Source organism: Taeniopygia guttata, chromosome 3 (assembly GCF_048771995.1).
Source record: "Taeniopygia guttata chromosome 3, bTaeGut7.mat, whole genome shotgun sequence".
Lineage (NCBI taxonomy): Eukaryota > Metazoa > Chordata > Aves > Passeriformes > Estrildidae > Taeniopygia > Taeniopygia guttata.
The window spans coordinates 69793943-69808032 of record NC_133027.1 but is presented as its reverse complement, the minus strand read 5'-3'; the positions used below and the strand labels follow the sequence as shown (position 1 = coordinate 69808032).

The 14090-nt window shown below is 35.8% G+C and overlaps 1 protein-coding gene across 11 annotated transcripts in view; it reads left to right on the top strand.

The window, feature by feature from the left end:
- RYR2 (ryanodine receptor 2) overlaps positions 1 to 14090 on the top strand; it is a 370524-nt gene that overhangs the window by 197073 nt on the left and 159361 nt on the right. For 10 of the 11 annotated variants that reach the window (XM_030268235.4, XM_072927080.1, XM_030268232.4 and 7 more), the window contains 6 exons: positions 4032 to 4150; positions 4528 to 4661; positions 6357 to 6598; positions 9887 to 10079; positions 11872 to 12088; positions 12305 to 12409. In XM_030268235.4, coding sequence (XP_030124095.4) covers positions 4032 to 4150; positions 4528 to 4661; positions 6357 to 6598; positions 9887 to 10079; positions 11872 to 12088; positions 12305 to 12409 — 1010 coding nt within the window. Of the gene's footprint in view, positions 1 to 4031; positions 4151 to 4527; positions 4662 to 6356; positions 6599 to 8371; positions 8489 to 9886; positions 10080 to 11871; positions 12089 to 12304; positions 12410 to 14090 lie in introns of those variants that run through there. The other variant, XM_072927082.1, reaches the window with a different exon arrangement.

Below are 14090 nucleotides of genomic sequence, written 5' to 3'. Positions count from 1 at the left end.
ATTCTGCTATGCTCCACCTTTGGTGTGACAGCATTCATTTAAGGAGAAGGATCTCGTAATTATGCATTTGCATGGGATTTGATTGCAACTTGCTTAATTTCAATGTATATCACAAGATCTTAATGGTGAAACTATTTCCTAAAAGACCATCTTTTACATCTGAAACTCTCAGGGTAAGAGCTATCAGAAATAATGCAAAACTTTTTGCTCAGCTTTTAGAGGTTCAAGATGAAATTTCTTAAGTGCTATGTTACATGGTTTTTGTTATGTACATATGTATTTCTAATTTTTAATCTCAAACCACAAAGATTTCAGAATTAAAAACTTAATTGTTTATGATAGTATAGTAAGGTATGAGACGCATTCTGTAAACTGCAGAGTATTCTGACACTAGTTGCTCTGGGTAGTGAACCTCCTGACATGCTGCAAGAACTCCAAATGTACTAATATTTGTAATACTCATTTGTTCTGTGTTTTCTGCTAGGAACTAGGCCACTTGTACTCCATCCCCATGTGTATTTGTAACATAACTTCCATGTTGCCTCCAAAACTGATTTTATAATAAAGACTTTTTCTCATTTTGAGAGAGTCAGTTATAAAAGATGCTAATTAGGCTGTGCTTTTGTTATCTTGAGAGGCACAATAGGTTTATCTTTTAGTATGTAAATGTAATTTTCTGATTTTTTGTGGGATGCTTGCTTGCAAGGTTTTAAGCTTTATTTGGCTTGACAGGCTGAGAATATTCATTGTTTTAATTTTCAGCAGTAGGCCTTCAATAGGGAAAAATACTGACTTATATTAAACCTTTAAACTAAGAATACTTGGACACATATATTCACATAACATAGTTTTTTTCCCTAAGGTAAAGTATTTGAGGAAGACCATAACCACGTTTTGTTAATCACACCAAAATGAAGTTCACCTTGAACATTAAAGTTGTCAAAGTTGTCAGCTACTGCTCCTGCGTGTGTTTTCTTGAATATATTGCAATAAAGATTTGATGCTATCAACTATTATCTATAAAATTCCTCTTTTCACTTTTTTCTTTTCCTGGAAGTAAAAGTGTTATGAAAACAGAACAAAGCCATTAAATATATAAACAGCAACTATAAATGGATTGTACAAATTAGATCAGAAATTGATTCATCTCCCAAGCTTCACTGAAGCAAAAGAAGGAAAATTACTATCTGTTCAAGTAGAAATATGTCTGAGAGTAGACCATGTTAGAAGTGAGATATCACAGAGTTGCAATGCAAATGCTTCAGTTGTCTCTTCAATCCATAAATTAAGATTAGATTAGTATTTCACTTTGAAATATATTCCAGATGAGATTAACTAGCCTTACTATAATTTTAGAGGCATTAAAACATAGGTGAAAAAATAGAATACAACAAGTTAGTAATCTAATGTTGAGGAATACATTCAGTGCAGGAGGCTCTGTTTGCAGCCTGCAACTGAGCTGCTGGCTGAGCTCTGGGTGAGATGAGAAGCCTTGACCTGCTGATTTTTAGCATAGCAAAGTAACCGTAGCCCTGGCAGCTGACGCTCAGAGACATGGCTGGAGTCAAGGACCCCCAGATTTCTGCATGCTTAGACTGTAAGGGTATAAAAGTCCAGGAGCCCAGAGACTCACAGACTGTTCTGAGTTGAAAGGTGCCAAAAAGGATCACTGTGTTCAACTCTTAAATAGATGGTCTGTAAAGGGATTGAACCCACAGACTTGGCATTATCAGCACCATGCTCTAACTAGCTGAGGTAATCTCAGGTTCCTGTCTTGGGGTTCTGCCCTTGGTAGCACCCAGCTTGAGTCATTATTTTGTTAGTCATTGTACCACAATCAAATTATTTTAAGTACTGGGATATCTGAGACTCTGCTATGAGAAACTTGGGGGTAGAGCTGGCAAGGAAACCTGGTCTGGCTGTGCAGGTGTGGGGTGTGTAGCTCTAAAGGGGCCATGATCAAAGCTCAGGTGGTGAAAGAGTGAATGGTTAGACAGGGAAGTTTCTTTAACATGATTATCCTCCAAGTAAAGGTTTTTGGACCCAGATAAAACCATGTTTTAAGGCTTTTTAAAAGGATATTTTTAGTGCATGCATTTTATTCTAGTATTCTAGAGAGTGACATTAGAGGAGTCAACATACTGTCTTGAATGTACATGTTTCCTTTCATCTGATAGTCATTAAGAAAATTTTCACTCTCCTTACTATGAACTCTGCATATCATACTCTTTAATTGTATTAGATTCAAACACTTACTGCTTTTCTGCCTTGAGAAACTCCAGTGAAATTGGAACAATTCTGATTTTCTTTAGTATAGATAATCTAAAAGTGAATCATTCTTAACAGTCACAGTACACTCATATGCAATTTTTTTCTGAAACACAGGGACCAAAACATATTTGGTAATTAGCAGTCAGATGCTACAGTAATTCAAGAAGGTGCTAGGGCAGCTGGATCTAATTGATAACATGCATTTATTATTGAATGTTTACATCTTCAAAGGATTTTTAATTATGTTATTGAAAATGTTAAGTCTAAAAAATGTACCCTGTGCACTATTTTAAGACAAAGAGTTATGGCTCTACCTACAGATAATTCTAAGGATCTGATTGTCACACTTATGTGGTGTCATTTAATACTGGATTACTATTTATATTGATCAAGTGTTTCAGTGATACAATGAGAGGTTGCAAATGTCCAGTTTCCATGTTTTGAATGTAATGATTTTTATGCATTCCCAGATCACTGTGACACAGAAAATTGTTAATCTTATTCTGGATTACAAGGATCCTCTTGATTAAGGATCCTTTAGTAACACTTTTTTAGCCACCCTAGGTTTTCCATGATCAGTGACCCCTGACCTCATCCAGTTAGGAGGCTGGGTAGACTGCTACTGCAATGTTGCTACAGAGCATCTGCTTTTTTAACTGGCTCTCATGACTCTTAGGTTTTTACTCTTTTTAACAACATTGTTACTGTCAGTATTCATAGAATCATAGAATGGTGGAATAATGGAAGTGCACATCTGTTGCAACACAGACCATACTGCTGCCAAATTCAGGTTTAGTATGTTCTTTTATTTATAGTTAAGGCTTCTTGTGCTTAAACCTTCAGGACTATAGAATCACTTTGAGAGTTCACCCCTAGCTCATTATCTACCTGCATTTTCTGTTTATATATGCATGATTTTGTCTACAAATATATTAAACACACTTTTTTTGAAACCTGTTTGCTGGATTAATCAAATGATCACTTATCTGTTGTCTTTTGCCTTTTCTACATTTCAGTCCTTGAGTAACCCCTACTCTTTATTAGTGATGACAGCCTATGTCCCTCAGACCTCTGGAAAAAACACTAAATAATATGGGGATAAATGGTGATGGTGCTGTAGTTTATCTGTAGCAGCTGGTGTTCTCTTCCTCACTACGATCAAAGAAAGGCCAGAGTATTCTCACTGAGACAGAACCATCAGATGAAACCACTATTTTTCCCACATCAAGTGGAGTTTGCAGTGCAACAGTTTCTGTGAATGGAAAGAGCACATGGCAAAGAGCAGAAGACTCATGCTATGGATTTTGGTTTGCAAGGATTAATCTGAGTGTTTGGAGATGTGGCTTGAATAAAGCGCTGAAGACAGAATAATGAGAGCTATACATTACTTATAAGAATTGCATACCTCTAGATTGAAGGCTGCTTCTCACCTTTCCTTCAGCCCCTTTGATTTTTCTCATTATGGCCACAGATAATGATGAGCTGCATGTACAATACTTGCCTTTCCCAAAGGCAGAAGATCCCAAAGCAGGTGTTGATTTGGTCCAGTACACATGGGAATTTGTTTTATTTCCCCATTGCAGAGAAATGTTTTAAGGCTAATGATTCTTCATGGCAATAACTGCTTCTTTAGTGGGTTTGTTTGTCATATACAATGAATTTTGAAACTATTTTGTGTTCACGAGCAACAGATTGCAAACTGTTATGTAGAGTTATGACATTATATGCACATCGATGAAATAATTTTTTTTTTCCCCCAGGAATTCTAGAGGTTTTACATTGTGTGTTGGTAGAAAGCCCAGAAGCTCTAAACATTATTAAGGAAGGACATATTAAATCAATCATCTGTCTTTTGGACAAGCATGGAAGAAACCATAAGGTAGGTAAAGACTAAAAAAGTATATTTAGATGAACAAAGCAAGCTTGTTCTTCTGTGTGGAAGTTAATTTCAAATACTTTAATGCTGTTTCGATAATGAGGAATGAAAATTATCCTAAAATGTGTATGAACAGTTTGAAGATAAATGTTACCTTATTTTTGGCAAAAAAATTGATGCATAAAAATTTGTGGGGGAAGTGGGAAGAATGTTTTAGTGTTAAGAGAATTTCTGAATTGCTCTAAAATAAAACCACTTTGTTGGATTAATTACATACATGTCTTCCAGTAACAAGCTATAGAGCATTACATTGCCTGAAGTAATTAACCGTGACAATGAAAAAGTATTTAAGATTAAAAAAAAATCTCTTTTTTTCCCAGGTTTTGGATGTTTTGTGTTCTCTCTGTGTTTGTCATGGAGTAGCTGTGCGGTCTAATCAACATCTAATCTGTGATAATCTCCTGCCAGGAAGAGATCTGCTCTTACAGACACGCCTTGTCAACCATGTGAGCAGGTACAAAGAAAAAGAAAAAAATCCCTATCTATGAATAAAGAAAAAAAGTCCCAACTTGTGCTTAAAAGAAATAGACACTACAGAAAATCTCTTTTACTTCCAAACTTTTGTTATGATATTTTATTTTTACTAGGATTTTAAATTCCCTTTGCTGTAGTGATTAAATTTGAAATGTGGGTTGTCACAAGCTATAGCTGCCCTAAACTGTTTTAAGTCTGCAAAGCTGTAGTCTCTTCTAATGATTATGGGCTAGATCTAGATGTGGATTCAAAGTATTGTCAGCTGATGTCCTGTGATTGCATTTATGATCTTATGAGGATTTCCTAATCACCTTTGGTCAAAATTAAGAATTTAGTGTCAAGCACCTTCATCAGTGCCTAGAATATTTAGAGAGTGCCTTCACCCTTCCTTTTGCTGATAGAGTTTTAGAAGCTACCTTCAAGCAGACATTAATAACAAGATGAAGCTAATACCGTCAGTAAAGTATAATTTACAAATATTATTAAGTAAATGATTTTCCAGAGTTTTAATTAATGCTGAGGCTAAATAATGTGGCCTTGCATGAAGATCAGTGGGATCTTCTGTCTCAAAGTTGTTTATTTTTAAAAGTCTCAATCTTTGCTTGAGAATGAAAATTTAAACATAGAAATAGTTCTTATAACTCAGAGTTCATAGGATTTACTAGATGCTGAAAACCATTGAAAACCCACATTGTATATTATAAGGAGGCTACTTAAAGCTAAAGGATCTGGGGAACTGATTCACTCTCTTGACATTGATGGGACCACACCTGGAATACTGTGTTCAGTTTTGATAATCAGTGTTACAGAATGCAGTTTGCTATGTAAAATTAAACCTGCAATGTGTACTTACAACACTTGTGTTGGTGACTGGTAAATAGCTGTGATTTTTTTTTCAGGATTTAACATCTACTAATTGTTCAAACACATAAACCACTTACTATTGGCATCTGAGTAAGGATACTGTTTCAGTTACTGAAGCACACTTTTTTTCAACTTAAAATGTATAGATCATTTTTCACCAGAATAAATAACTAAATATATTGCCTTCTGGGAGCTAATATCTCAGATGTTGCCTAGAGGGTGTCTTAACTTGTCCAGAGCACAGATTGCTATCCATTGTTACTCTTCTCATGGGGGCGTAAATGGCACAGCAAGCTGGAACCTGGGTAGAATCAAGAAGGACCATACAGATTTGGGAGTGCAAGTGAAAAGTATTGGAGCTGAAGCTGCCTCTTTTTTCCATTTTTCCAGTTAGAGGGACAGGTGCAGCCAGGAGTCACATGGAAAAGCCTAAGGGTAATGGGTACAAGTATCTCCTGGGGAAATTTTGATTGGAGAAAGTAACATTTTTCAGAATGAGAAGAATCATTCATTAAAATAATCTTGCTGGGGAAATAGTGTATTACCCAACACTGGACACATATAAGATTATGCAGGACGGTATGCTGGGCCATCTTGTCCTGACTTGTGTTTTTATCAGGAGAGGTTGCACCAGATGATCCTTGTGGTCTTTTCCAGCCTGGTAATCTGCGTGTTTCCATGAAGTAAAATTACTTCTGTTGTTTTAATCACACAAAACTAGCCTGAAATTTGAGTAAATGAAAAGTACACAGCAGTTCATCTTGTCCTTGAAATAAGTTTTTAATAACTACTTTTATTCCTTTTGTTTAAGCATGCGACCCAACATCTTCTTGGGGATTAGTGAAGGTTCGGCTCAATACCGAAAATGGTACTATGAACTTATGGTGGACCATCTAGAGCCCTTTGTGACTGCAGAATCAACTCACCTACGAGTGGGCTGGGCTTCAACAGAAGGCTACTCACCTTACCCAGGGGGAGGAGCGGAATGGGGAGGAAATGGTGTTGGTGATGACTTATATTCCTATGGCTTTGATGGTCTACATCTGTGGTCAGGTATTCTCTTGGGTATTTTGTGGTTGTTGATTATTTTTGTTTAAACATTATAATAGTGTTTGCAATCCCAGTGAATTTGGTTTCAACAGCGGCAAAGTGAATAATTTATTTCAGCTGACACTTGGAACATACAGAAACAGTACCCTATATTGGAATATGACTTAAACTGACAATGTCCATTGAAAAAAATTGGCTTGTATGAAGTAATGCAGGTAGACTACTAATTTACATTTCAGCCTGGGATTCTGGGGGATGGGTGGGTAGGGGGATTGTGTGTTCATGGTAACTATTAAAATTTTATTTAAAATTTCAAAGCTGCAAAAATTGAAGTACTACAGTCATCTGGATTTTTAATTCCTCTGTGGTAGTGTAAGAACAGCTGGAGAGATTTAAGTAACAGGACTCTTCGTTTTTGATTTTTTGTTTATTTTCCAAGCCAAATTTTTATTATGAGTCTTTAGAAGTTTAGAGATACTTTAGAGGTGAAGAGGATTTTTAAATGTTTTTTGCCTATATTTTAAACAAGATATTTTTTATGTAGTGAGGTTTTATTTGTGTACATTAAGTCTGATTACTGCAAAATTTGCAGAATCACATTCCTAGCTTGCATATGATGTATTTGCTCAGGTATTCATCTTTAAAATGTTCTTGGCTTACTTTGGATCTAATTGTTAATAGTAATTTATGCATGAAGACTCTAGTGTTAGAGAAAGCTGAACTCAGTATCTAAAGCATTTTTATTTACTCTTGATTCCACAAATACTTTAGTCTTTCTTCAGACTGGGTTAGCTCAGCAAAATCGGAATAATGATACCTTGTTCTCTTTTTTCTTAATCTTTTTCATAAGTTTTGACTTTTGTGAAAAGATTCCTAGATATCATTTAGAATAGGTAGTCCTACATTTGGACAGTCCTGAACTTCTTGAAAGGAGATTTTACTGTGATTTCACCTTGCTGAGAAATTTTTTTTTCTTTTGATTTTTGAGAGATTTTTGGGTAGTGGCGAACTAGAGAACAGCCTGGAAACTGGGAAAGGCTCCTTGGCTTGGCAGTTCTTTCCACTATTAAGTTATGAGCAGGTTTTCTAAGGCACCTTAGCAGACAAGAGAGATAATATAGTGAGTCAGCTGCATCATCGAAAGTTTTTGCAGTTTTGAGGCATTGTAGCTTGATACTTGAAAATAATATCGTTTTACATTTCAGAAGAACTTTCCAATAAAAATAGCAATGGATTTTATTAATAAATAATAGTATATCAGCTGGAGTGGCATCTTAGGAAAGAAGCTGCTTCTTAGCCTCTTGTGTGTAGTGACAATTACTTTGGAACAATGATGCATAATTAATGGTATCATTACAAGTGTCGTGACTGAGTTTGACAGAAAAAGTATTATTACAGAAGAACCTGAAAATAATGAGCTAACCAAGATAGCTTTTGTACTTAAGGTCACTTTTAGGGAGGAAACAAAGGATTACTGAAAATCAAAATTATTTTTCTACCCACTGCAAACTTTTCAGTCAGAAATGTAACAACAGAAAAAATGAACAGTTGTTTGTGGTTCTCAAGTCCTGCGGGAAAAAAAAAAGGTCAGACCACAAATGTATCTGCAGATTTTTTTATCTGTTATGGATGTGGCTGGTAGATTTGAAAAGATTTGTGCCTTTCTTTGCTGATAATATTGTGTGACACTTACGTACTTCTCAAACATGGAAGAATTTTAAGTTGTTGCATATTGAAAATCATGGCCTTTTTTTGCTTCCACAATCTCAGGCTACATCTTGATAAGCCTCTGCAATGGCATTTTAAGAATAATCTTCTTACCATGAAACATTTACTGTATTAATGGATAGCAACAATGATTTCTCTGGAAAGTTTCTGTTCTGGACCAAGCTGGTATGAGAATCACATATCATTTACATTTGGTTCTTCCGTCCCGAAGTTACCTATTGAGGAGAAGTGGAACTCATAGTTCCTTAAAACCTAGGGCCAGAAAAGGCATTTAGATAATTTGATCTACTGTATATTCATCAATGACCAATACATATTCCTGTTAGCAGTCAGCCTTGCATTGAGCTCCATAACCTATATTTGCCAAAATTTTAGTGTCTAAAACGCATCTGGGCTCAAGTAGTATTCTTTAAGTGATGAAATATCCACTCTTCATTGGTAGCTTTTTTAGTGTTTTGTTATCCTTGCTATTAAATTATTGTGCCTTTCTGTGATTTATTTTATACAAACTCTCAGCTGTGATATTTTCATCTGGCAGTATCACAAAGTAATTTTACATATATAGAGTTTTGAAAGTGTTCGTATTTTATTTTTCCTCAGGGCCTGGGGAGATATGTGCATGAAAATTCACTTGTAGAAAAATTACTGAGATTTCATTATTTTTGCTTCTGATAAAACCATGTGCCTTCAGCTTCTGCCTGGAAATGTAGTGCTAGTTAAGTCTTTTGTGTTTACAAAAGTTGGACACCCTAGTTAAAAAGTTAGTGCTCTGTTCTTAGTATGCATCATGGAGTATCTCTTGCAGACAGTGCGTGTTATTTTTGGAAAATATATGTAGATTTGTTTTCAAACAGCTTCCATGTTTTTTCAAAAATTTTGTACTGTAGATGGCAGTAAATTTCAGACACAATAATTTTCTATTCTGAATTCTACAGCTTGTTTCTCTTGGGAAGCAGGTGTGCTTGTGTAAACTTGATCTAAGATAGAATAATCCTCTAGAATTCATAAAAACGGATTAAAATATATATATGTGCCTTTAAAATGCATCTCTCTTTGCATATTGCTGAAAAACACTGGTTTGTAGTTTAATAATGAAATTGAATAGTATAATCTCATACAAGTTTGGAAGAATACCATGATGTGGCCATTAACAGGGAGTACCTAATTATCCATAAAAAGTTCAAAGTGAGATATTTTTCTTTGTCTAAATAATGAAGCATTCTTTAGAAAAGTATATTGGGTTTCATATTAGGTACTAATGGCTGTACTATAAAGAATAAAATGTAGTTTTATGGGTTTTGTTTATACGGTTATCATTAATTATTCTCACACTAAATGTAATTCAATTTTATTATTTATGATTGAAATAGCTGTATTGATATGACTGTATGCTGCTATTCACTATATTGCAAGCTTAAAATCAGGTCTTGGATGTCATAGGTTAGACATTCGTATATTAATGTGTTTGTGCTCTAAAGTGACGTTTTTCTCTTTTTTAGGCTGCTGTGAAAACAAGTGTGGTTTTTGTAAGTTTCACTAAATGAGCCTCTGTTACTTCCATAGGTTGTGTAGCACGAACAGTAAATTCTCCCAACCAACATCTATTAAGAACTGATGATGTTATTAGCTGCTGTTTGGACCTGAGTGCCCCCAGCATCTCTTTCCGAATAAATGGTCAGCCAGTTCAAGGAATGTTTGAAAACTTCAACATAGATGGCCTCTTCTTCCCAGTTGTCAGCTTCTCTGCAGGAATAAAGTGAGCATCTCATGGATCATGGAGTTGTTTGGGGTTTTTTGTTGGGCATTTTTTTTCCAAGTCTTCTGGTTTTTTTTTTTTTTTTTTTTTTTTTTGTTGTTGTTTTTTTTTCCCTGTATAGATGAATATGCTGAATATTTGCCTGGCTGCTCTCATTTCTCTTTCTGACATCTGTTTTTTTTTGGCAAAGTTCCAGTTCTTTGTTAGTGAGAGCTACAAAGAAGTCCTGAAGACACAGTGCATCTGTTACTTTTCACCAGTGTATTCTAGTGTTTTGCAGACATATATTACAAACAGCTTCTTAATAATTTCTTTGCTGATATATCGCTACACATTCACTCCAGGGCAGCATTTTGCATCAGCCTTTGATATTAAAAATATATCTTCCCTAATTCACCTGTTATGCGGTAGTAACTATTATTAAAAGAGGCATTATCTGCACTTACCTTAAGAAGTAGTGGTTATACACTTTCTTTTTCTGAAGCATGAGTTACAATGAATTCAATCTGCATTGTGGTTGCTGTATTGGTTTTTTATAAAATTTCAAGTCACACTTGAGGCGCCAAATGATTTGCTTCCATGTACTGAGCAATTTGAGACTATAATATTAAAAAAGGTTGTGTGGTGCTCCAGTGGGGAGACAAACGTTATCAGGACTGGCAAAGATGAAGGCTTAGAGCTTATTTCTGTTGGAGGTAGAGCAATGTTCCCTGAGGGATCATTCAAAGAATACCAAATAACCTAAAAGCTGTCACACAGAGCACACACCCATCCTTTACTCCAGATGCAGAATACACTCCTTTAAACTTTGCTTTTGATGGTACAGGAGAGAAAATGTAGTAAAATCACAGATCTGCATACTACAAAATGCAAAACTATAAACTGGCATGCTTTATTTCTGTTATCAGAGATATTATTGACAGACATAATTTATGTACTGCACACAGTACAGAATGTGTACTGGTACAGCATTAACAAAAATCTTGTAAGATACTCAGGAAACAGAAAAGTTACAAAATTCTTCTGGTTTAAGGCTAGTCTTTTGGGTGTTTTTTGATTCCTTCTGGATGGCAATGTTCTAAGAAGATTTTTCAGTATTATGCCATGGCTGCCATGTTGATATTATGTCATTGCTACACCATTGTTACCCCATTGATTGAATTTTTCAGTAATAAAAAGCCATGACATATTTACTGTTTTGTCATGAATAAAAGAGTGTTTTCCACTGAGTTTCTATTAATAAAACAAGTAAAAATTATAGAGAAGGAAATTCAGGATTTTTTGTATTTTGTCCTAAAGATTTAGTGTTTTATGAGAAAAAAAGAAAGAACCACAGGGTTTTAGGTTCATTTCTCAAATGAGATTGAATGGAGACCTCCTCAATGGAGAGAGTTCTGAAGTGCTTGATTGATTACTCTGGTTTTAATATCTGCCTTCGGAGACTCAAAAGGCTGCTGCTTACTTTATAGGTGTGCTGAGTAAACTGATTATTCTCTCTCTCAAAGATTATTGGTCTTGTGATTTAAAATGCCTTCAGTGAAGTAAAATTAACTAGAAAAAAGAATTGTTTACTTTTTCTGTGTTTTTTTTTCAACCTTCTACATCACAAACCAGCAGCAGTTAGAGAATGGTGAACTGTAAACAATGAAAAGAAGCTGCAACATTGACATTTCCCCCTCCTTCTTTTGTTTTCCCTTTTAAAAATAACATTTAGTATTCTTTAGGCTTATAGATTGATTAGACTTTCCACCAGAGGTGTCTTGGCTATCTAAAGTAATTCTGATGTTTACAGGGTTCGTTTCTTGCTTGGAGGTCGCCATGGAGAGTTCAAGTTCCTTCCTCCACCTGGATATGCTCCATGCTTTGAAGCTGTCCTACCAAAAGAGAAGCTGAAAGTGGAGAACAGCCGAGAGTACAAACAAGATCGTAGCTACACAAGAGACCTGCTGGGTCCCACTGTCTCCCTGTCACAAGCAGCTTTCACTCCAGTTCCTGTAGATACTAGCCAGGTATGGTGAGACTGCACTTTCCTTTTTAAACACACACATATTACATGCCTATTTTACTTCATGTGGTTGAATTTGCACCTTGTCCCAAACTTGGTTTTATTTGGGGATTTATTGATATCTGATTTGTATGAAGTTTGCCTGTTATGAAAATTTGGGTGGCATGTCAAGCAACTTATTGGTAATAGCCTCTTCCTCTCTTATCTCTTCTCTCTTTAGATTGTTTTGCCTCCCCACCTGGAAAGAATTAGAGAAAAATTAGCAGAGAACATCCATGAACTTTGGGTTATGAATAAGATTGAACTTGGCTGGCAATATGGACCAGTATGTACCCTCCAACCTAATTTTCTGTTAATTGCATTGTATGATTCAGTACATTGGTTTCAATGTACAAATGGGACTGCATTTTTCATCATTCCCCCCAAAATTAGTAAGGTTTTTTACACCTTCCTACCAAAAGCATGTGGAAGCCAACAGCACTTGGGCATTTCTGAACAAAAATTCTGGTATTAAAGCTTTTTGGTTCTGAAATTTTCAGTCTAACTGTCAGCACAGAAAGCACACAGTGAATTTTTCACCTCCTATTTGTTCTTGGAGCAAGATGTTCAACTGACTGGTGGAGTTAGCCAATGAAAACAGTTACTGTTGATTCTCTTTACATGTGCTGACTGTCATTACTTTTTTAACATCCAAAATAAGTATTGCCTATAGGAAATTCCATTAAATCTGATTTTGCTTTTCTTTTTCTCCACTTCTTGAGTCTCATGTCTGTATTAGGTGCTCTACGTAACTATTTTCTTATCTCTTTCATACTTTTCATGGAGTATGAAAAAGATTTTCTTTTAAAATGTAATCAGTAAAAAATTATCATGTTACTATGCTCATTATTTGTTCCCCAAATGCTACTTTATGAAGAAATATTGATGTGAAGAGTATATAGAAACATGCTGTATGTACTAGATATAAGTGTAAAAACATGTATGCATTCTATTTTTGTTACTAAAAAGATTTTGGGCTTCTGAGGATTTCAGGTTACAGATTTAAAGTAATTTGGCATAGGTATTTTTTTGGCTTAGCATACAGCAGTACTTAAAAATATATGATTAACAGAGAAGATCTCTAGATTTTGTTGTAGTTAATTTCCCCACCAAATTAAACGCAAAACCTCAGTTAAATTAACATGTCAAAACATTTTAATTGTGGTGCAATCACACCAGCTGTGCAGCAACCTGCAGGAACTCTTAGTGTACCATTACATATTGATAGTCTAATTGTACAGTTGAACACCATTTAAACCATATATGATAAGTACAAGGTGATAAAATTAGTTATGTTTACAATGAAAATAGGTGTTAATTTTTTTTAATTACCTTGCTTTAATGCATTGTGGTAGGATGCACTCTCTTTGGGATCCTGATAGAGTATATGCTGATCATTTTTTAATGGATGATTTCTTAATCATCCTGGTTTCTCACAAATAATTCTATCTGTTTCACGGAATACCTGGAGTTGGAAGGCACCCACAAGGATCATCAAGTCCAACTCCTGACCCTTCACAGCACCATTCCCAAGAGTCATACCCGGTGCCCAGGAGTGTTGTCCAAACACTTTTTTAGGTCTCTCAGACTTGGTGCTGTGACCACTTCCCTGAGGAGCCTGTTCTAGTGCCCAACCACCCTCTGGGTGAAGAACCATTTTCTGATATCCCACCTAAACCTCCCCTGACACAACTTCAGGCCATTCCTTCAGGTCCTGTCACTGTCACCACAGAGAAGAGATTGATACCTGCCCCTCCTCTTCCCCTCATGTGAAAGCTGTAACTGCAATGAGGTCTCCCCTCAGTCTCCTCCAGGCCAAACAGGCCAAGTGACCTCAGCTGCTCTTCAAATGCCTTCCCCTCAAGGCCCTTCACCATCTTCACTGTCCTCCTTTGGACACTCTCTAACAGTGTCATGACTTTCTCTGGGTTTTGGCAACCAAAACTCCCCCAGGCACTTGAGGTGAG